Source organism: Halteromyces radiatus (assembly GCF_025201355.1).
Source record: "Halteromyces radiatus strain CBS 162.75 chromosome Unknown BX664scaffold_3, whole genome shotgun sequence".
Classification (NCBI taxonomy): Eukaryota; Fungi; Mucoromycota; class Mucoromycetes; order Mucorales; family Cunninghamellaceae; genus Halteromyces; species Halteromyces radiatus.
This window is the reverse complement of record NW_026251689.1, coordinates 2,205,395-2,225,360: the sequence shown is the minus strand read 5'-3', so window position 1 is coordinate 2,225,360 and position 19,966 is coordinate 2,205,395. Positions and strand designations below refer to the sequence as shown.

General features: G+C 33.1%; 10 protein-coding genes across 10 annotated transcripts; 5 read left to right on the top strand and 5 right to left on the bottom strand.

The window, feature by feature from the left end:
* Nucleotides 1–137: 137 nt before the first annotated feature.
* BX664DRAFT_329437 (uncharacterized protein) lies at nt 138–4,076 on the bottom strand. Its single transcript, XM_051544783.1, has 18 exons — nt 3,916–4,076; nt 3,824–3,854; nt 3,698–3,737; nt 3,318–3,620; nt 3,066–3,227; nt 2,712–2,987; nt 2,518–2,628; nt 2,158–2,422; nt 1,943–2,056; nt 1,788–1,873; nt 1,665–1,712; nt 1,467–1,604; nt 1,256–1,403; nt 1,054–1,199; nt 874–981; nt 644–797; nt 448–590; nt 138–377 (listed from the first exon to the last, which is right to left on the bottom strand). The coding sequence occupies exons 1-18, from the start codon at nt 3,967–3,969 to the stop codon at nt 236–238; spliced, it is 2,469 nt and encodes an 822-aa protein (XP_051401772.1). The 5' UTR covers nt 3,970–4,076; the 3' UTR covers nt 138–235.
* Nucleotides 4,077–4,991: 915 nt separating this feature from the next.
* BX664DRAFT_329431 (chaperonin GroS) lies at nt 4,992–5,714 on the bottom strand. The gene is made up of 4 exons (XM_051544782.1): nt 5,642–5,714; nt 5,499–5,573; nt 5,245–5,427; nt 4,992–5,134 (listed from the first exon to the last, which is right to left on the bottom strand). Exons 1-4 carry the CDS (start codon nt 5,642–5,644, stop codon nt 5,084–5,086), a joined length of 312 nt encoding a protein of 103 aa, XP_051401771.1. The 5' UTR covers nt 5,645–5,714; the 3' UTR covers nt 4,992–5,083.
* A 1,014-nt stretch (nt 5,715–6,728) lies between these two features.
* On the top strand, nt 6,729–7,606 carry BX664DRAFT_260781 (Gti1/Pac2 family-domain-containing protein; the record flags this gene model as incomplete). The annotated part of the gene is made up of 2 exons (XM_051540647.1): nt 6,729–6,900; nt 6,993–7,606. The coding sequence occupies 2 exons, from the start codon at nt 6,729–6,731 to the stop codon at nt 7,604–7,606; spliced, it is 786 nt and encodes a 261-aa protein (XP_051401770.1).
* A 452-nt stretch (nt 7,607–8,058) lies between these two features.
* On the top strand, nt 8,059–8,702 carry BX664DRAFT_329430 (uncharacterized protein). Its single transcript, XM_051544781.1, has one exon. The coding sequence runs from the start codon at nt 8,176–8,178 to the stop codon at nt 8,419–8,421; it is 246 nt and encodes an 81-aa protein (XP_051401769.1). The 5' UTR covers nt 8,059–8,175; the 3' UTR covers nt 8,422–8,702.
* Nucleotides 8,703–9,065: 363 nt separating this feature from the next.
* BX664DRAFT_384766 (Brix domain-containing protein) lies at nt 9,066–10,511 on the bottom strand (the record flags this gene model as incomplete). The annotated part of the gene is made up of 5 exons (XM_051549202.1): nt 10,461–10,511; nt 10,226–10,381; nt 9,834–10,157; nt 9,206–9,770; nt 9,066–9,148 (listed from the first exon to the last, which is right to left on the bottom strand). Exons 1-5 carry the CDS (start codon nt 10,476–10,478, stop codon nt 9,066–9,068), a joined length of 1,146 nt encoding a protein of 381 aa, XP_051401768.1. The 5' UTR covers nt 10,479–10,511.
* A 238-nt stretch (nt 10,512–10,749) lies between these two features.
* On the top strand, nt 10,750–12,347 carry BX664DRAFT_278198 (WD40-repeat-containing domain protein). The gene is made up of 6 exons (XM_051541397.1): nt 10,750–10,803; nt 10,876–10,962; nt 11,060–11,152; nt 11,234–11,557; nt 11,631–11,755; nt 11,855–12,347. The coding sequence occupies exons 1-6, from the start codon at nt 10,780–10,782 to the stop codon at nt 12,201–12,203; spliced, it is 1,002 nt and encodes a 333-aa protein (XP_051401767.1). The 5' UTR covers nt 10,750–10,779; the 3' UTR covers nt 12,204–12,347.
* A 537-nt stretch (nt 12,348–12,884) lies between these two features.
* Nucleotides 12,885–14,224, top strand: BX664DRAFT_384764 (uncharacterized protein). The gene is made up of 2 exons (XM_051549201.1): nt 12,885–13,022; nt 13,136–14,224. Exons 1-2 carry the CDS (start codon nt 12,941–12,943, stop codon nt 14,185–14,187), a joined length of 1,134 nt encoding a protein of 377 aa, XP_051401766.1. The 5' UTR covers nt 12,885–12,940; the 3' UTR covers nt 14,188–14,224.
* Nucleotides 14,225–14,493: 269 nt separating this feature from the next.
* On the bottom strand, nt 14,494–15,823 carry BX664DRAFT_357770 (uncharacterized protein). Its single transcript, XM_051547983.1, has 2 exons — nt 14,764–15,823; nt 14,494–14,667 (listed from the first exon to the last, which is right to left on the bottom strand). Exons 1-2 carry the CDS (start codon nt 15,810–15,812, stop codon nt 14,601–14,603), a joined length of 1,116 nt encoding a protein of 371 aa, XP_051401765.1. The 5' UTR covers nt 15,813–15,823; the 3' UTR covers nt 14,494–14,600.
* A 473-nt stretch (nt 15,824–16,296) lies between these two features.
* Nucleotides 16,297–18,032, top strand: BX664DRAFT_329424 (uncharacterized protein). The gene is made up of 3 exons (XM_051544780.1): nt 16,297–17,039; nt 17,128–17,418; nt 17,504–18,032. Exons 1-3 carry the CDS (start codon nt 16,415–16,417, stop codon nt 17,833–17,835), a joined length of 1,248 nt encoding a protein of 415 aa, XP_051401764.1. The 5' UTR covers nt 16,297–16,414; the 3' UTR covers nt 17,836–18,032.
* A 510-nt stretch (nt 18,033–18,542) lies between these two features.
* BX664DRAFT_104772 (uncharacterized protein) lies at nt 18,543–19,966 on the bottom strand. The gene is made up of 2 exons (XM_051539679.1): nt 19,304–19,966; nt 18,543–19,211 (listed from the first exon to the last, which is right to left on the bottom strand). Exons 1-2 carry the CDS (start codon nt 19,860–19,862, stop codon nt 18,637–18,639), a joined length of 1,134 nt encoding a protein of 377 aa, XP_051401763.1. The 5' UTR covers nt 19,863–19,966; the 3' UTR covers nt 18,543–18,636.

Below are 19,966 nucleotides of genomic sequence, written 5' to 3'. Positions count from 1 at the left end.
GAGGAAAAAAAAAATATGCATATGCAAATGATATATTTTAGACGGTAACCATTTCCCTATTTTAGCGGTTTTTCCTTAAAATGAAAAAAAAAATGACTGTCTTTGAGCAAATGAACATGTTCAAGATCAAGAAAAAAAAATTTGTATAAAGATCTTTTTTTTTTTTATTATTGTTGATGATTGATATAAACCTTATAAAACTGAAATAGACTAAAAACTATAATCATCATCCATTTCATTCATCTTCTTCCAATTCATCTTCAGGTTCCACTTCAAAAATCACACCTTCCAAATCTTCCTTTGGTGCAACAGTCTTGCTCTTGAGAGGAGTCGTATCACTGAGTTCGAACAACACAGGATGACTTCGAGCCTTGTATCTAAAATAGATAGGTTATAAATATACGATAGGTTTTTTTTCTTTTTCGTCACTGATAAAAGCAAACTTACACTTTATTGAATGTTCGCTTGGCAGCCGCTGAAAGAGTGTTCATGACTGGTTTGGGAGTTAGGGAAAGATCGCTAAGAGTTTCCAAATTTTCACGATCCAAGTAATAATAATCCATCGTATCCATTGCCTTATCATATTGACCCTAATGTAAAAAAAAAGTTAATATAATGATACTTCATTATTCTTTCAACTTACATTGGTGATGTCTGTAAATATGTTACATGTTAGTGCTGGTACATAGTTTTGTCTGACTTCGGATAAATCTACTGTTGCCTTGGATCGTAATTTGTTTTGTACATTGGCCAATAAACGTTTATTTTTCATTGTTTTTGAATTTTGACCCAACCATCTAACAAAAAAAAAAAAAAAAAAAAGAGGTTTAGGAATAGACTAAATAGGAGCATGATATAGATCATATAACTTACAATGGGAAGTTCATACGGTTGCCAGCTAAACTACCTTCCATATAATAAGCAGGTCGAACACATGAGAAAATAGAATGAACAGGCATCAAAGAGTATTCTTGGTTTGATCTAAATAAATAAAGACATAAATATCAGCCAATAATAATAATAATGATGTAGTCAATCTTTTTTTTTTCTTACCCCATGCGATGATCCACAAGATCACCTTCGGCAATTGCATTCGCCGCCTTGGCTAATAAGTCCATTTCCAAACATTCGGTTTCCCTGGGATTTCCATCTTTGTTCCATTTTCTAGCCTTGGTGGGAGCAGACTTGGGATAATTTTCCTATGAATAACAATGAAGAATTAGATTGCAAAATGAAGGAATGTGATCTTTCTTACAAATATCATAAGATTGGATAACGTATAGTCGTGGAAATAGATATCCGCCAATTGATTGATATTCGGATGTTGCCAAGAAGAGTTACCGAGAAGACGGATGGGTATGTCGAAAAGGGAGATTTGACTGTATTTTTGATTATGAGTGCCACTAAAATAATAAAAAACGAAGGTTAGTTTCCTAAAATAGTACTGTTTATTTGATTTGACTTGCATGATCTTTGCGTCACCGAATTTCATTTCGTTCTTGGATAGTCGATATGTTGATAGAATGTTAATGATTTGACGAATATCGTTCCCAGTCAGACTGACTAATTCATCCACAGCATTTGGTTCAATCTTGAGTTTTTCTCTATAATTCCAATCGTAAGTTCATTGTGATTTAACATGAATTTTTCTTTTTTAAACTTACTGAAATGCAATACTCATAAGTTTCGAACGCATGTTTTTAGCAGGTGTTCTACATTACAATAAGGATGATGATTAGTCTATTTTCTTATTATCCTTTTTTTTTCTTTCTTTCTTTCTTTCTTACCGGGTGAACTTGGCTTCATAGCATACTTTCAATAATGGCTTTACCTTTTCAGATCGAGAATCGTTACAAATGCAGATAACAGGAATCTATACAAAATAAATAGATGGTCATGACAAATATTGCCATATATAAAAAATAATAGTCCTATTGTATACCTTTGTTGACCTAATCAAGCGTGCAAGTTCTGCTGATCCACCTCGATCACCACCAGACATCCCATCGACTTCATCCATAATTAACAATACTCTTCCTTGAACAGGGTTTAATTGCTAATTGGGAATAGAGAAAAATGAATGATATATGAAAAAATCCTTGTATGGGATATACATTGTCACTTTTTTTTTTTTTTTTTTTTTTTTTTTTTTTTTACCTTCGCCTTGGTTGCACTAGTACCGAGTTCACCTGAAAAGAATTCCGTCATTGATCGATTATCAGTTGCTCCCGAAAGCATCTCTTCCAAAACACTTTTATTCCTAGTATCACTAGCATTAAGTTCCAGAGCGCTGTATCCGTGTTCTTTAGCCAAAAGTTGAGCTGTTGTGGTTTTCCCAACGCCAGGGGGTCCACTGAGTAAAACCGACCGGAAACCGGATGTCTCATCCTTTTCAGGAAAGTTCTTCTTTCGATTCTCTTGCCTAATATATAAAATCAATGCAGTATGAGGTGACTTTAGTTTGTTTCTTTTTTTTTTTTTTTTTTTTTTTTTTTTTTTTTTTTTTTTTTTTTTTACCAATTGCCAAGCCATGTAGAAAGCCGTTCAATAACTGATTTATTTCCTATGATTTGACTAGTCGATTTTGGCTTGTATTTTTCAGTCCATAGAATTTCACCAACATCAAGTCTATTTTTTTTAGACAGAACACGAAAGGTTAGCAAAGCAGAACTATAGATATATTTAAAACAGTTCATTCATTTATCACTCACGGAGTTCTGTCTGATGGGGCGGTTGTTTCAGATAATGCAGGTGATGATGTAGGTGACGCTTTTATTGTCTTTGCTTTGGTTTCCTTTACCGTTGTAGGTTGCACAGGTGTCGATTCAGATTTTTTTTGTCCAGCAGAAGATTCAATTAGATTATAAAAACCATCTTCATCCAGAATCTTGGTATTGAGTTTCTTTGCCTTGTCCAATTTGCTTTGTCCTGCATCACGTCCTCGTAATAGATATGTTGTTTTTCCACTAACAGCTGATGTGACACGTCTAAGATGAACAAGAATTTCAAAATATCACTCATCCTATTAGTATCCGATTTGAATAGTCTTTCTATCACATGCTTACCCTCCATAAGTCTTGATAATATCCTGAATATCTGTTTTCGTGATTGTATCAAATTCACCAGAAAGGACAAACACATTATCTGTCAAACATCCATCACTACCGACAGGTTTAGGTCGAGATCCCAAGGCTGAAGGAGGGGCACGGTGCATCATAGCATAGAATCTATTATTATAATCCAAAAAAAAAAAAGGTTGAACTAGTTAATATAATAGCTCCACTATATATATATATATAAAATTCAATCGAACCTACCCAGCTTTTGAAGATTTCTTCGTATCAGGAGTTTCTTCCACTTTTTCAGTTTTGTCTTGTGGAATAAAGTCCTCATCGTCTTCATGTTTAACCTTTGCTTTGGATTTGGTGGTAGGAGTTGCTTTTGTTGAAGTAGTTGCTTTTGCTGCTTTTGAAGTCGAAGATTCTGTCATGATAACATCTTTGTCTTCTTCTGATTTCGTTGCTTTGGTAGCTGGTTTCTTCGCTGTTGACTTTTTGCTGGCAAAATATTGACTAGGTTCAATTTGTTCTTTTACTTTCTTCTTTGCTGGTGGTGTCACACTATGTGTCAATCAATTAAAAAGAAAACTTTTTATTAAGTATAAGACCTATTTGAAAACAACGGTGAATCAACTTACAAATCATCGTCATTGTCGTTTTCATCTTCATTATCACTAACTATTTTTTTTTTTTATACATTTGAGTTAACAATCCATATATATATATATATATATATTTATATTTTCTTTCTGTATTGGCATTACCATGAATGATTCGTTTCTTCCGTTTGTTCGTCTATAGAATGAAAGTACATATTAGGACCACTAAGAGTATACTAAAAAAAAAAACGTCTTACTTCTTCCCCAGTGGATTTTGGAGTAGGCTTGAAGAAGTTGGTTATACCAGCCATTACAAGATGGATCAAAAAAGAAAAAAAAAAAGATAAAACTGTCTTGATAGAAAGAAACAACGCGTTAAAAAAAAAGAACTGCGAAATAATGTTCCAAAGAAAAAAAAAAAAATTCACATGCCGACTCGAGACAAAGGTCTTTCGAAGTCGCGTGTATCCTCCTTCTCTTTTGGTTTTATTCATCTAGCCTGCTTTATTTTTAATTTCACTTCTTTCTTTCTTATTCATTAAACATTTGAATCATCATCTCTGTGCACTGCGCTCTAATTTCACGTGGGATAGAATGTATATCTTTTTCTTTTGTAGCTCCCTCAAAAGTCATCATCACTGCACCAAATTTGGATTGAACGTATATCAAGTCATTCTTTTTCTCTTGTCTTAATAATAATAGTTTATTTACGGTCCTTCCTAATTATAAATTAAAAAAAATAAGAGTCAATTCAGTCATACCTCATCCAATAATAATCATCATCCAATAAAATTACCACAATTAGGTTCCTGTCGAAAAATAGTTTACCATCATCTAATACCATTTTATCATTTATCTTGTCATCTAATGTGCAATTAATATCAAATATTTTGATCCATTTTTCGAAAAATCGCCTGATAATCCTTCGACCATCGAGTTTTACAGCTAAAATTTGGCTGAGGAATTGGAAAATTTTGGCTATAAAATCAAAAAAAAAAAAAAAATCGATCCCATTTTTTCATCCTGCATATAAGCTTGGGAGGAGACTTTGCCCTTCTCTTTCTCGCTCAATAATCATCATCGTTGCACCAACATAACACAAAAGAAACCATTTTCTTGAACCTTGCCTTATTCAATTTATGGATTATCATTGCATTTATAGAATAAATTAAAAAAAAAAAAGATCCTCATGATCGCCATTTCTGTCATTCTAATTGACATGATATTTTCAATCTTCATGAATTTGTACCCTAAAATTCAAGTTTTCTGTACAATGTCAAAACATTAAAGTTTATCAAACACATAAGCCTGTCAAATATAATACAACAAACAAGTAATGATTTTTTATTTCATGTAATATCTAAACTTGAACTACCAAATGCAAACAATAAAATAATAATAATAATAATAATCTAGTTTTGATTTTTATTCAATAACCTTGGCAAGGATTTCGCTATCTCGGAACAAGAGATAATCCTATTATTAAAATGAAAAGAAAAAAATAAGTCGAATGATCATCAAACAATAGTTCCACCCCTCAAAAAAAAAAAAAAAAGATTATCCAAAATAATAATAATAATACTTACTTCACCAGAAACCTTGACAGTGCTACCACCGAAAGGAGGAAGAATAACACGATCACCAGTGGCAAGTTCAAGAGGAATGTGCTTACCGTCCTTGTTCAAAGCACCCTTACCAACAGCAACAACAATGCCTTCGTTCATAGTTTCTTGAGCTTTTTCGGGAATGAAGATACCAGAAGCAGTTTTCTAAACCAAAAAAAAAAAAAAAATTAATAAATAATTTTTATATATAAAAGTATAAACTATTTTCAACTTACTTCTTGAGCCTTGACACGTTGAATCAACACACGGTCAAGAAGAGGGACAATGTTCTTGATCTTGTTAGCGGCAGACTAAATAGAAAAGAGTAAAAATAAGTAAGTATAATTAAATATAAGAGAATATATATATATATAATTACCATGGTGAATGAATAAAGAAAATAAAAAAAAATGTATAAAGAGTAATAAAAAGAAGAAGAAGAAAAAAAAAAAAAGAAAAGAAAAAAGAAAGTACAAGAAGTCTGACACTCAAATAATGTTTTTCCAGCGTTTTCGATAGTGACTGCAAAAATGTGTTGTGTGGGTTGGAGCGCATGAGAGATTGTCCTCCCTTCTCCCCACATAAACGGAAATTGAAAAAAATAGACAACATCCAATAAGAAAGCGAGGGAATATTATTAGATGAATGAGAATAACAAAAAAAAAAAAAAAAAGAAAGAGAAAAAAAAGGTATTTTTTTCAAAAAGGAAAGCGTGGGAAATAAAAAAGAAATGTTTATATTATACTTATAAATCCACTTTCCTGGATTATGTCTTTCTTTTAACACATCCTAATTAAAAAGAAAAAAAAAAGAAATGTTTTATTAAATCAGATGCAGGGAAAAAGAGGGAAACTTTAAATCCGATATGATTTTCATCCATCCTTTTTTTTTTTTAAAAGTTTACCATGATAAAAAAAAAAAAAGTTTAAAAGTTTGCCATGGTTAAATTTGCTTTGATAAGCCAACCAAAAAAGGAAATAGATTAGTGTAACCAATAAGGGGTAAGAATGAAGAATAGAAAAATTGAATGAATTGAATTAAAAGTGAGATCATCTTTTTTAAACTAAATATTTAAAAAGATGAAACTGTTTAGAATGATGATGATGATTTTTTTTTTAAATTTATTTATTTGATTTTTTTTTTTTATAGCGTGAGTATTATAATAATTATATGGGGATAAAAAAAAAAGACTTTTGATCCCCATTTCTCAGGCTGAGTCAATCGGATGGCGAATCGGAGGGCAATAGAAATAAATTCGACGAAAAGTTCCCCCCCCCCCTCTTTCTTGGAGTCACGTTCACTTTCTTTTTTTTTCCCTCTTTTTTTTACTTTTTTTTTTTTTTTTTTTTTACTTTTTTTGTTCCTTTTCCTTTTTTTTTTATTTTCTCTTTGTTATTATTTTATATTCTATTGCTTTTAGCTGTCAAACCTTATTAAAGCAATATTTACAAATATATTTATTCATAATGTCCATTGTAGAAACCTTTCATGGTTACATTGAAACAACTCAAGATTCTCTTTTGGTATTAGAAGCTTGTCGTCGTTGTTTATTACCCAAAATATCTAGACGTTTACAAGAAAAAGAAAGAAAATTGGTACGATCAGGTTCTGTTTTTGTTTTTGATGAAAAAGATTCTGGTAATATATAAATAAAAATAAAAATAAAAATAAAAAATAAAAAAAATAAAATAGTTAATTGATTGATCTTTTTTTTTATATATATAATTTAGGTATCAAACGTTGGACTGATGGTTTAGTTTGGAGTCCTTCTCGTATTCTTGGAAACTTTTTGATTTATCGTGAATTGGATAAACGTATACCAAAACGTAAAAGAACTCTAGTGGATCCATCAAGAAATCGACTTCGAAGTAATAGTGCAGACCAAAGTGTATCAGATAGACATAAAGAACGACAACTAGTTGGAAGTTTATCAGAAGCTTATAATTATAAAGAAGATGGTCTCATCAAGAAAACAATGTCTTTGATTGTGGACGGTACTCCTCTTCACCTGATCTCATATTATCATCCTGATGATGTGTTGGCTCGCAAGCTTAGAACTCCCTCTGCGGTACCTGAATTGGTCAATTTGGAAATATCCCCTGAACTCTTGGTGAGACAAAACTTCCGTATACCTCCTGTGGTGGAACCTGATCATTACCCTCAACAACCTTACTATCAAACTTCTTCTTCTTCTTCTTCTGGATTTACAGCAGGTAATCTATATTTATTTATTTATTATTATTATTATTACAAATTAGTTATTTATTATATTTTTTTTTGTCATTTTATTAGCCGCTGGTCAGCTTGCCAAATCAACTTCAAGAAGTCTTTCACTTCCTTCTAATGATTATATGCATCATCCAATGTATACAAGACATAATTCGATCTCTCAATTTAATCATACAACTTCTTATTCTAATCAAAACGGTCAACAACACGATCAACACGAACAGCAAGATCATTTTCATCATCGACAAAGTATAGATATCGATCGACAAAAGCCGGTGTTTGATCCCATGTATAATGTCACTTCATATACTTTACCTTCACCAACTTCTTCACCTAAAACTCCTTTACCAACTTCTATGGTCTCTGTTCCTCCTGTTGTAACTCATCCTCGTATCGATCCTATGAATAATGACAATAATAATTCTTTATCTTATCATCCTTCTTCCTCTTACACATTTGATTATTCTCGTCTACAACAACAACAACAACTACAAAAGCCGGCAACCGAACATCATGGACGTATACTAAATTTACCTACTCTTACTCGACAAGACCATACTAGTATCACTTCCCTTTTATCGAATGATTCGCCGACGGAACATCCCGAATCCCATCATCATCATCATCAACAACAACAACAACAACAACATGTATCAGCGTCATCATTAGCTTTTTCTGATTATTATGGATCTGGTGATACTCATGGTCTACCTCAACAACAACAACAACATCCTCATCATCATCATCATGATATCAACTCTCATCATTCACCAACTGGTCCAACTCATTTATCTCAACCTTTGGCTCGGATGTATTCTTTGGAAGACAGTACTATGCAGTGGATCTAAAAATATCTGTGTTTTTGGATTGAAATATTTTCTGTATTTGCTTTTATATATTGGTGTACCTTTTTTTTTTTCCCTTCTTTAGTCTTAGTTTGATTTTTTTTTTTTTTTTTGTATATGATGAATGTATAGAGTAGAATCTATGTATTGATAAGTTTCCTCATCACACTATACATCTTTTAGTATCCATCTATTTATCTATTTATTTATCTATTTATTTTTATTTATGAATCATGACCTTCTTCTTATTACTGCCATCCCACCTTTCTCAAGAAAAGAAAAAGTCCTCTTTCCCCTACCATCTCACCTTTGTATCTTCTCTCTCTCTCTCTCTCTCTCTCTCTCTCTCTCTCTCTCTCTCTCTCTCTATTGATCCAATAAAAACCTTTACAAGCTGTATTGTGATTTCTTGAACACCTTGTCCAAGGCAGTTCCTTTTTTTTTTTTTATGAATCATCATTGTTTGTAGTTGTTGTTCTTGTGTGCAACTAAGGTTGAATAAGCCATTATAGTCTCATCAACATACAACCCCCTTTGACATATTCCCCATCACATTAATAAATGTATAGTGTAAAATCAAATAAATCTTTATTGCATCGATAATATATAAAAATAACGTATAGGTAACAAAAGAGTATGAAATAAAAAGAATGCACAAAATGAGTATGAGAAAATAAAAATGACAGTAAAGAAAGAAGTATATATATATATAAAAAAAAGATAACTAAACTAGTTGTCGTCATCGTCGTCATCATCGTCGTTATCCTGATCATCGTCATCCAGATCCATCTGTTGTCCAAGCAAATCTTCCTCTTCATCATCATCATCATCATCCTCATCAGCAGATTGATTCGAATCAGATGAATCACCATTATCATCTTGTTTGCTTGATTGAGCATCAGGAGCACCAGTACGTCGTCGATGTTCTTCCTTTTCCAACTGTTTGCGTTCCACGTTGGCCTTTTGTATGTCCCGTCGTTGAGCCTTTTCAGCCAATAGTTTTTGTCGCTTCCGTTCATTCTCCTTGATTTCTTCAGGTGTTTTCTTGATGAAGCGATGATATAATACTTCACCACCACAAAGTCCATTTTCTACCTTGATCAATTGTAATGTCATCCGAGGTCCTAATTCATGAAGTCGTACCGCCCGTTGGTCATTCTTCCGATTGTTACGTCCCGAATAATCTTGAGCAAGTGTCACCGTAGATTCTGGTCCATCTTCTACATCACTTTCAGAAATGACAGCTTCCTTCAATACATAATCAGAGATATCTTCAAAATCACCCAAGTTTGGTACATGTGTTGTCACTACCCGTTTGATTGACTTGCTGATCCCTGTGGCTTTCACACCAATACTGTAATGACGAAAGTCGATCATTCCGGTATCTTCATTATAGTTATACAGTAACACACGCTTGACTTGATTCAATTGCATCTATATATATATAAAATCATCATTAATATAAAATGTATACATTCCAAAAAAAAAAAAAATTACCGTTTGGACATCCAGAGGTGGGAACATATTTTGTAACATGGCGGTCATCACCTTAAATTCCTTTCCTTCTTGTTTAAAATTGTTGAGCACCAATAAAGGACTATGGTGATAATCACTGTCATTTGTATGAGGGTTCTTTTGTAAAGCCAAACAATCTTTTGCTAAAGAATATTCATGAATACGAAAAGATAAAGTAGGACCACGAGGAACACGACAAATACGGAGGTTGGTATTCTTTTCTGTTCGACTAAAGATCATAAAGTTTGTAACGCCTAATTGACCTGCTACTGCGACAAAATCCTTCAATCTATTGGTTCGTCGTTCCTATTTAAAATAATATTTATTGGTTAGATCCGAGAATATGCTATTAATAAGCTTATATTATTCATTACCTTCAAATGGCTGGCTGTATTTGGTTCCATGACTCGACGAACATCACGTACTAAAGCAGTGATCGAGTTTCCAACAATGCCTGATCGAATAACAAAACTCTTGGGGACTTTGAGGTAATCTTCTTCAGTAGGTGCCTTGTGTGTCTTGTTTTTTCTCTATTTAACAATTATATATCAATATAGAAAAAATAATGATGAGTATTTATTCATGGTTATATATTGAACTTGTCCTTACCTTTCTTTTTCCTGCCATAATGGAATATAAAAGAAAAAAAAGTAAAATTAGAAAAAAAAAAAAATTGGGTAACAATTTGGGAGATCAAGAAAATAAGTCACGGGCTATAAACTGGCTTCAGAAGTTGCCCCTTGCTTGCATTGTCAGTGGGAAACTTCATATCTAAAAAAAATTTCACCCAATCTGAACCCTGGGGGAGGACTACCAAAAAAAAAAAAAAAAAAAAAAAAAAAAAAAAAAAAATCGAATGCGTGTCAATTTTTTTCGTTTCTTTTTTTTTTTTTTTTTTCCCTTCCAAGTAGGGTTATCTTTCAATAATATGGCTACTATACAAGATATGGCGGTAAAAAAAAAAAGAAATAAAGATAAATGTTAAACATTCACGTTTATTCTAATACTTGTTTTATTGTTATAGATCACTTCGCCTCCTACGGACGGTATCTCGGGTTTGAGCTTTTCTTCTCAAGCTGATTATCTTGCAGCTTCTTCATGGGATAATCAAGTAAGACTTATTAGTATTATTTATTATTATTATTATTATTATTTGATAATTAATAAGAAAGTATATTTAATTTCTTTCTTTCTTTTTTTTTTTTTAGGTACGCATTTATGAAATACAACCAAGTGGTCAATCTATTCCAAAAGCATCTTATGCTCATGAAGCACCCGTCTTATGCGTGACATGGAGCAAGGTAAAAAAAAAAAAAAAATAGGTTCATTTTTATCATGATTTATTTGAATATTTATTTGATAAACATAAAAAAAAACATTAGGATGGTACTAAGGTAGTCTCTGGAGGGGCAGACAAAGCAGGAAGAATGTATGATATAGCAACAGGACAAACAACACAAATTGCTGGCCATGATGAAGCGATCAAAAGTGTATTATTCTTAGATCAAGGACAACAAATCTTAGCTACAGGGAGTTGGGATAAGACAGTAAAATATTGGGATTTACGTTCTCCTCAACCTATTGGTACAGTGGTTTTACCCGAACGGGTTTATTCTATGGATTCTCGACAACAATTGATGGTGGTTGGAACTGCTGATCGACATGTGGTATTATTCGATTTAAATAATCCTACCACTATATTCAAGGTATTTTTTTTTTTTTGGTGATGATTCTTTTTATGATTTTACTAACATTTTTTTTTTTGTTTTGTTTTTATAGCAAACGATCTCTCCCTTAAAGTGGCAAACTCGATCAGTGGCATGCTTTATTGATGGTTCGGGTTATGCTATTGGTTCTATTGAAGGGCGTGTTGGAATTCAATATATAGATGATAATGAACAAGCGTAAGTAAATGTGATTGTTTAAAAAAAAAAAAAAAAGAAAAAGATTGAAAACTTCTTTTTATATATATATATATTTCTTATATAAAAAAAAAAACATAGACGCAATTTCTCATTCAAATGTCATCGAGATGATTCCAAAAATATTTACAGTGTGAATGATATTTCATTTCATCCTACTTATGGTACATTTTCAACATGTGGATCAGATGGAACAATTGTATTTTGGGATAAGGATTCGAAACAAAGGCTCAAGACATTTCCCAATATGAATGGTACAATATCAGCAACAACTTTTAATCGAACTGGAAATATCTTTGCTTATGCTATTAGTTATGATTGGTCAAAGGGACACAAATTTGCAACATCAAATGATTCTCATCGGATTATGCTTAATTCTTGTCGTGAATCGGATATCAAGCCAAAACCAAATATGAAATCTCGTCGATAAAATAGTAGTCATAGCAGTATCTTAAGCATTAGTTTATATCTTTTCTGTATATTTTTTTTTTATATTGTATTAATCATTCATTGTATTCTCTCTTTTTTTTTTATATACCATTCTTAATAAAAAGCTGTTCACGATTGACTTTTTTTTTTTTGTTACTTAAATTGGTGTTTGAAATGCATATTCAGGAGAAGATTATAAACTTTTTTTTTCCTGCACAAAAAGGGATATCATCAAACGACCAAACAACATAAAAATAAAACTTTTTTTTGATCAGGTATTTTTGGGATGTTCCTTGATAGAGTTTCTTTTTTCAAGGAGAAAACATTTATCTATTTTTTTTTTTTTTCAAAAGTAACAATGATGTTTAGTAAATCTTTTTCTTCGAATTGATTATCCCTTTGTTGATCTATATAAAAGTACTCTTGATTTTGCCTTTTATTATAAATAAGAAGAAACAAGGAGTAAGGGGATATAGATCAATATCATAGTTATGTAAAGAAAATAAAAAAGAAAAATGATAGTTATTCATACTAATGCATTTCCCCTTACTACCTACTTTTCCGCATTTTTACTTTTTTCTTTTTCTTTTTATACCTCCTGTATTATTTATTTTTTTTCTTTTCTTTTCTTTTCTTTTCCCCTTTTTTAGTTTTCTTTTTTTTTTTTTTTAATCATTATCTCATATATATAAATATATATAAAAAGAGCATTAAGAAAACAATATAGAGAACCTTTCCATGCCCAATGATCCTTCATCAGATCAAATTACCGATATTTATCAAAACGATCCATATCGTAGTCGTCGTACAGCAGCCCAAAGTAATGAAATATATAACTTAGTTTGAAATGCCGCCTACCCCACTTCAAGCAAAAACTCGCTTTTTTTTACTTATTTCCACCTTTTTTTTTCTTTTTTTTTTTTTTTTTTTAAGATTCGGTAACTTGGCAATGTCCTTCGAAATCAATACATTCTTATCTTCCGTATTCAAATTATATACCTCAACAACAAAAACTATATGATCAACAAGAAGAACGGACAAGAATATGTAGTTTGGATAATGGATTTCATGTAGAACAGGAGCAAGTGACAGGATTGGACAAACGACAAGATAGTTTACTCACCACTATCACCTCTACAGCAAGATCACCATCAACCTTAGCTACCCATCATCCTCTTCTTCAGTCCACTATGACCACCATGTCCCTCTCTGAAGAAATACGAAAAAAGAAATATCATCAAACATCCACAAGCATTCATTCTCTTTTTTTATATTGTTGTCAAGGCCGTCTTTCCTGGCGCTGGGTATGTTTCATATTGACCTGTTTTATGTTATGTATAGGAGGTGTTCTTTTGTTTATCTGCTTACCTCGACTTCCTATAGTGACCATGGCGCCAACAGCTGATACGTTTGGTCAAGAATCTGCCGATTGGGGTCCTCCTCTTCATCCATTCTACCGAACGACCTGGCAACTTAACTTGACTCTGGACAATCATCCCAATTTTATTCCGTTACATCTTGTACAAATGGATTTAGTTCTATTTATTCATCCTTCCAACAACTCTGCCTCATCCAATCCTGATACCATACCTATCAATTCCACCATAAATGCAAATAAAACAACAACAAATCATATCACTGAACCTTCTTTTATGACCTCTTACACCAACAACAGTATTATCAATGACGACGGACAGGGCATTCCATTTGCATGGTCCACTTTACCAGCCATGACACTTTGGACCGACGGCCAACCTCAAGTGGTACGTACCTTATTTCATATTGATTATGTAGCAACCACAAGTAACTTGACCGATCCGACATTTGCCCAACTTTATAGTGCCTGTGGTCCTCACTTGATCAACAATCCGCCAGCTTTGAACTTGTCTCTTCATATCACTTTCCATTTGTTACATTATCTATGGCTACCTACAATGACCATCTATCCTTCCGACGGCAATGGCTTGATCTGTCCTACTAATTAATTTCACCTTTATTTTTATTATTATTATTATTATTATTCCCTTCCTTATATGATTCCCCTAACATAGATCTCACTCTTAACATAATATCCTTTTTTTTTTTTATTTTTTATTAATTTCTGTATACATACGCACATATATATATATACTGATAATGACCATTGATAATAAAATTTCTGATTTTTTCAAAATAAAAATGTTGTATGGCTTTATTGAATGGAATAGATGGTATAAAAGACAATGAAATGTAATGTAACGACAGAAAAAAAAAAAAAAAAAAGGAAATGGAATATGAAGATGACACTAAAAAAAAAAAAAGAAGAAAAAAGGCCGGCCTTGATGGAAGAAACGGTATCAAAAAAATAAAAGCGTATTTTAAACTATAAAATTAGGGTATAGTAAAAAATTTGGAAAGATCACTGAAGATGACGACGAGTACTTGACCAAACAGGGGTTGATACAGAAGGTAATGGCACTAGCACTCTATTCAAAAAAAAAAAAAAAAAAAAAAAAAGAAAAAAAAAAAGAAAAGAATCAGTTCGAATTCCATTTCTTTTTAGAGAAAAGAGAGATACTTACGAATTTCCCTCAGCAATTCTTTTTTCCCAACTAGTAAATGCAGGTCGAAATCCAATAGAGCGATAGTCAACAGAACGCGTGCTGGTTGGCGTTGTAGATCCACTGGGAGAATGACACACCACAGGTGAATAGATGGAAGATGGTGTTGATCGATTATTGCTACTGTATGATGAGATCTTTGATTTGGGTAGATCCGTATTGATATCTCTAGGTTTACTCCTCTTGTTGATTTTATTGGCATTGTTGGCATCATCACCGTCTTTGTTATTATATTTGCTTTGTTCTGCATTGATGTTGATCCATTCCTTTACATTTTCTCCTGTTGATGTCGTGCATGCGCCAATAGTCCCCCTTCTAGTACGATTTGTTGTTGTCGTTGTAGATCTCGAAATAGTGGGTGTAAGAAATGAGGAGGACAAAGAAGAATCTTCTAATCGACCGATTTCAAACTGCTGTATCAAAAGTCCTACTCGAGATGAGCGTCGTTTTGAATTAAAAGAAGACAGACTAGGGACTGACAAAGGAGGATCTTGAATGGAAGAAGTAGTTGAAGTGGTGGACAGTGATGGTGATAAAGTCAAGGGTGGAGTATCTGCTGTGACGAGAGAATAATCGAGAGCAGTTGAAGGTGAAGAACGCGAAGGACAATGACGAGGATAAGTAGGAGGTGTTGAGCTTGACGGTTTGGGTGATGGTGCAATATTGAGTGGTGTTCTTGATGAGAAATCCAATTTGGTGTTTGTTGCCTCGAGATCGGTATCAAGTGTAGATGGGTTGACTGATTCTTGTAATTCATAGAGTGTGTCCAAAGGTTCAGAGAATGCTATTGTTGAAGAGACACCAGTATTAGTACTGACAGGTGTACTGCTTGTTCTATCATTGTTGAATTGTGTATTGGGTTCGTTTGTTGTTGATGGTATATAAGAGTGATACTTTTCTTTTGGAAAAAGGGAGTTGATTAGGAGATAAGTAAGAGTGACAATCATAAAGAATTTGATATATGTATCTAGAAGGAATTGGTACACAGAAAAAAAAAACACGGACCACATTCAAAAAAAAAAAAAAAAAAAAGGATCAATATAGCATTTTACTAATAAAGTAAACTATATTTTATTATTATTTACCAAATGAACACGATATGAAGTTGTATAATGTCAATAGCATATACACAAAAAAAAACAGGATCAAGTGAGTTAAGGAAAGTAGAAGGAAAGGTAAAAAAAGAGACTGGGTTGGATTTTATATCCTTTTCAAAAATAAGGTCCACCAATGAAAATTGAGTTTGAAAAGACCAATCGAGTAGGGACCAACCAAGGAGAACAAATTGAATAAAGATTTATTATCATTCTTTTTTTTTTTTTTTCCTTATATTCATTCATCATTAACAATAACAGTAATTATGAAAAAGAAAAACACAAGATATGGGATAGATCGTTTTTATTACTTTAGTATAAGTTATGATATATATCGTCAGGAAAGTAGAGTAGAACTGTAATGGATGGACTCAGCAATATGGTCATGCTTAACCAAATGTTTGTTCAACAAAAAGTTCGTAGTCGGAAATCGAAACTCGAAAGCCAAGAGATCTTCTTTTTTTTCCCTCTTTTCTTGTCCAATTTCCTTTTCTTTAAAAGTTTCCTTTACATGACCCATGTCGAAAAAACAGCATGATTATTATTACTCCTACACAAGTCCTCCATCCACTTGCCCATTTCCTTCTTCGTCACAGGCATCAGCAGCAACACCTTCAGCACCTTCAATAGAGGAAGTCACCAGTAATTCTGATATGCCTTCCCCACCTGGTTATAATGAGGCCATACAAAGTATGGATTCTACAATGCCTTTCAGTGTTCCTCCGGCAAACAAACCTGAATTTGAAGGGTTTATCCGCGATGACTCGATTCCTTCTTTTAATCCGTCTTCACCATCATCATCCACAGTTCCAGCAGATACGTCTTCTTCCTTTCCTTTACCATCACCTTCTAACAACAATATCCCAACAGATACTATATCCAGGTCTATCCTTACAACTGGCGATTATGACGATCCATACCTTGATGAAGAGCAATATCAAGACCAACATAGTCAACCTTTACTTCGAGATCCTTTCCAAGGCCGTCCTCCTCCTCCAAATTATTCTGTGTACCGTGCCAAGTATGAAATCCAATCTTCTGGTATTCTTTCTCGGGACATCCACTTGAACAATGATGGTGAAGCCTTGGCACAATTTTTACATCAACACAATAATGCTCCAGAAATGAAAGTCAAATTTCATGGTACCACCGTCTTTTTTTTTTTTTTTTTTTATCTTTTCTTGAGATTTGACTGATTATTTTTTTATTATTATTATTATTATTCAAATAGGATATCATGAAGAAACTTATTATCGAACTAGAAACACTCGTGATGAAGAAGGGAATTGGCGTGAAGAACGAGAACCTGTGACGAAACGAGTGGATGACTTCCAATTTGATATTGATTGTAGCAACATGGTCTCTCCAGAATGTCGTGGTCTCTATGTATTACCTGATCCAAAAACTGGCCAAGTTAAAACTGTACGTGAATTATGTGATGATTATGTTCATGAATCAAATAACCTCAAGGAATTACGATTAACCAAGGTGATTGATTGGGATTATGCTCAACTTACTCGAGGTACAATTGTTTCTTTCAAAAAAAAAAAGATCTTGATGATGGATAGACGGATTAACCTTTTTTTTTATTTATTTTATTTATTTAGCATTCACATCGGCGATTCGTGCATATGGATACTATCATAGTGTGGATATCTCGTATGAAATGAAGAATTACAAAGTCACTATCAAAACCAATTCCACTTTATCAAGAATGTCAGATCACAAAGCCGTCCGATTCTTCTTCTTCATCACTTGTCTATGGATTATTGCGTGGCCCATCCTTTGGTTATGCAAGAAACAATTTGGTCATACATCCTTGAAAAGCGAATGGGCTATGAAGGTCACTGAACAGCAATGGTATGAAGAACATATACACGAGGTCTTGGGACAAATCTATCGCACTCCACGTTATGCCAATGTACCTTTTATCCTCTAGTTACTTTTTTTTTTTTAATCTCATGTGTAGCGTCATTTTATTTTTAGTCTATATTTCTCTCCTTTTTTTAGTTCTATTCTCTTCATTTATTATTGTTGTAGTATTAGTCCCGTTTTTGAAGCTTACACTTTTGTATTTTTACAACTTTTTTTTTTTTACCGATAAACAAAATCAATAAATGATATTGATGATATATATTTTGTATATGTATATGTGATATAGATACTGCGAGCTGGATGATTGGATAATGTAATCAAAGGCTACCATTTTTATAAACGCGAACAAAACGGACGAAGCCCATTTATAGTCTACAATAGTTTCTTCTTTTTTTTTTTTTTTATTTATTGTAATTCTATGTGTGATATAAATAATGAGTATGAATCAGTACAATAGATTTTTTTTATTGCTAAAGATGTAAAGGTAAGAATGGATAGCACTAAGGATAGATAAATATTCTAATGGTACAAGGGAGGAGGAGAAAAATGAGAGGAGTGTTACTAAAGAGTCTCTACAAAATGGCAACAAAGAATAATAAAGTAAATAAGGGGCAAAGAGATAACAATAGTGAAGTAAAAAAAAAAAAAAGGAAGAGGTTGATCAACAATCTTGAATGAAGAGAATAAAACTAAAATAAAATAATAAAAATAAAAAACAATAAAAATGATGAATGACATAAAAAAAAAGAATGATACAAAAATTGAGATGAATGAGAAGAATCCAAATTTGATTTATCATCATCCCAGGATATAAGTATAACATAAAAATGCAGAGCAAAATGATGTAATAATGATGCTGGTCCAATTAGTATCGTTCATTTGGTTTATCCACTTGATCAGGTTTGTGATGATCGGTTGGTGAGAAGACTTGTTGAGGTTGTTGAGGTGGTTGTTGCTGTTGCTGTTGTATTTGAGATGGATCATATTCATGTCCGGCCGCAGCCATATGTTGATTATCATAATAATATTGATCATCATAATAACCTTGACCTTGATCAGGATGTTGAGGATAATAGTAACCTTGTTGCTGTTGTTGTTGTTGTTGCATGGCATAATCATCCAATTGAGGTTGATAAGGTGCATAATGACGTCCACTATCGTAATCACCAGGAGGAGGAACCATACCACCAGGTGCAGCATTATAATATCCAGTAGTAGCTTCATTCATTCTTGGAATAGTAGGTGATTTGTTGCTAGTGGCGACAGAAGAGGCTCCAAGCGTAGCAGCAGCAGCCATAGCAGGTGATCGATGATGAGGAAAATCTGTTTCTGCCAAACCAAAATCTTCAAAATCGTTATTTGTACGTTTGTTACGTCGACTGGCACAGCCACCACGACGATTCAACCATGTCAAGAGACCACCAATAAGAGCCAATCCCACTAATATGGAATAGATGCAAAAAAAAGTAATTAATTTTTAGTGTGTAAGGTAGAAAAAAAGAAAAAAATGAATAGAAAAAAAAATCACTTACCAACTCCGCCGACGACAGCACCTGCAATAGTACCTGTTGTGTTATTATCATCACTGCTGTTGGAAGGAGTAGCTGTAGGAGAGGATGTATCACTTGAGGAGGAAGAAGTGTTGGAAGCTGAAGAGGATTTAGAATGTGAGCGAGAAGAAGAAGTGGGTGTTGGAGACGAAGAAGAAGAAGGAGCTGAAGAAGAAGAAGGAGGAGGAGCTGAAGAAGAAGAAGGTGGAGGAGCTGAAGAAGAAGAAGGCGGTGGAGCTGATGATGACGAAGGTGGAGGAGCTGAAGAAGAAGGAATGGAAGATTCTGAAGAAGGTACAGGTGCACTTGAGCTTGGTACTGTATCAGAAGAAGTTGGAGTTGGAGCAGAAGAAGAAGAGTCTCGACCCCCTGAAGAAGCAGAAGGAGTAGGATCACTTGAGCCAGCAGCAGGATTGTTGTTTCCTCCTCCACTACTAGCAGAAGAACCACCACCTATAAGATCAGAAAGAGCATCAGACTGAACAGTAGATATTTGAAGTAAGATCACAGCAGCAAATAGTATCAAAAGGTGACACTTCATTGTAAATAAAGGAAAGGAAGGAAAAAAATATATATATATATAAAAAGTGAAGGAGAAAGAAAAAGAAAGAAATTGAAAAAAATAGGATTGGAAATGTTTTAAAA

Bases quoted from the DNA above. Each gene is read 5' to 3' on its own strand.
- BX664DRAFT_104772 (XM_051539679.1), bottom strand. From the start codon at position 19,862: ATGAAGTGTCACCTTTTGATACTATTTGCTGCTGTGATCTTACTTCAA. The intron at 19,212-19,303 runs GTAAGTGATTTT...ATTCCATATTAG, and splicing joins TGCTGTCGTCGGCGGAGTTG to TGGGATTGGCTCTTATTGGT.
- BX664DRAFT_329424 (XM_051544780.1), top strand. From the start codon at position 16,415: ATGTCGAAAAAACAGCATGATTATTATTACTCCTACACAAGTCCTCCA. The intron at 17,040-17,127 runs GTACCACCGTCT...TTATTCAAATAG, and splicing joins AATGAAAGTCAAATTTCATG to GATATCATGAAGAAACTTAT. The intron at 17,419-17,503 runs GTACAATTGTTT...TTATTTATTTAG, and splicing joins TTATGCTCAACTTACTCGAG to CATTCACATCGGCGATTCGT.
- BX664DRAFT_329430 (XM_051544781.1), top strand. From the start codon at position 8,176: ATGGATCTGGTGATACTCATGGTCTACCTCAACAACAACAACAACATC.
- BX664DRAFT_329431 (XM_051544782.1), bottom strand. The intron at 5,428-5,498 runs GTAAGTTGAAAA...TTTTTGGTTTAG, and splicing joins AACGTGTCAAGGCTCAAGAA to AAAACTGCTTCTGGTATCTT. The intron at 5,135-5,244 runs GTAAGTATTATT...TTTTAATAATAG, and splicing joins CTGTCAAGGTTTCTGGTGAA to GATTATCTCTTGTTCCGAGA.
- BX664DRAFT_357770 (XM_051547983.1), bottom strand. From the start codon at position 15,812: ATGTGGTCCGTGTTTTTTTTTTCTGTGTACCAATTCCTTCTAGATACA. The intron at 14,668-14,763 runs GTAAGTATCTCT...TTTTTTGAATAG, and splicing joins AGAATTGCTGAGGGAAATTC to AGTGCTAGTGCCATTACCTT.
- BX664DRAFT_278198 (XM_051541397.1), top strand. From the start codon at position 10,780: ATGGCTACTATACAAGATATGGCG. The intron at 11,153-11,233 runs GTAAAAAAAAAA...AAAAAACATTAG, and splicing joins TATGCGTGACATGGAGCAAG to GATGGTACTAAGGTAGTCTC. The intron at 11,558-11,630 runs GTATTTTTTTTT...TTGTTTTTATAG, and splicing joins ATCCTACCACTATATTCAAG to CAAACGATCTCTCCCTTAAA.
- BX664DRAFT_384764 (XM_051549201.1), top strand. From the start codon at position 12,941: ATGCCCAATGATCCTTCATCAGATCAAATTACCGATATTTATCAAAAC. The intron at 13,023-13,135 runs GTAATGAAATAT...TTTTTTTTTAAG, and splicing joins TCGTCGTACAGCAGCCCAAA to ATTCGGTAACTTGGCAATGT.
- BX664DRAFT_329437 (XM_051544783.1), bottom strand. From the start codon at position 3,969: ATGGCTGGTATAACCAACTTCTTCAAGCCTACTCCAAAATCCACTGGG. The intron at 3,738-3,823 runs GTAATGCCAATA...AAAAAAAAATAG, and splicing joins GAAGAAACGAATCATTCATG to TTAGTGATAATGAAGATGAA. The intron at 1,713-1,787 runs GTAAGAAAGAAA...ATTGTAATGTAG, and splicing joins TATGAAGCCAAGTTCACCCG to AACACCTGCTAAAAACATGC.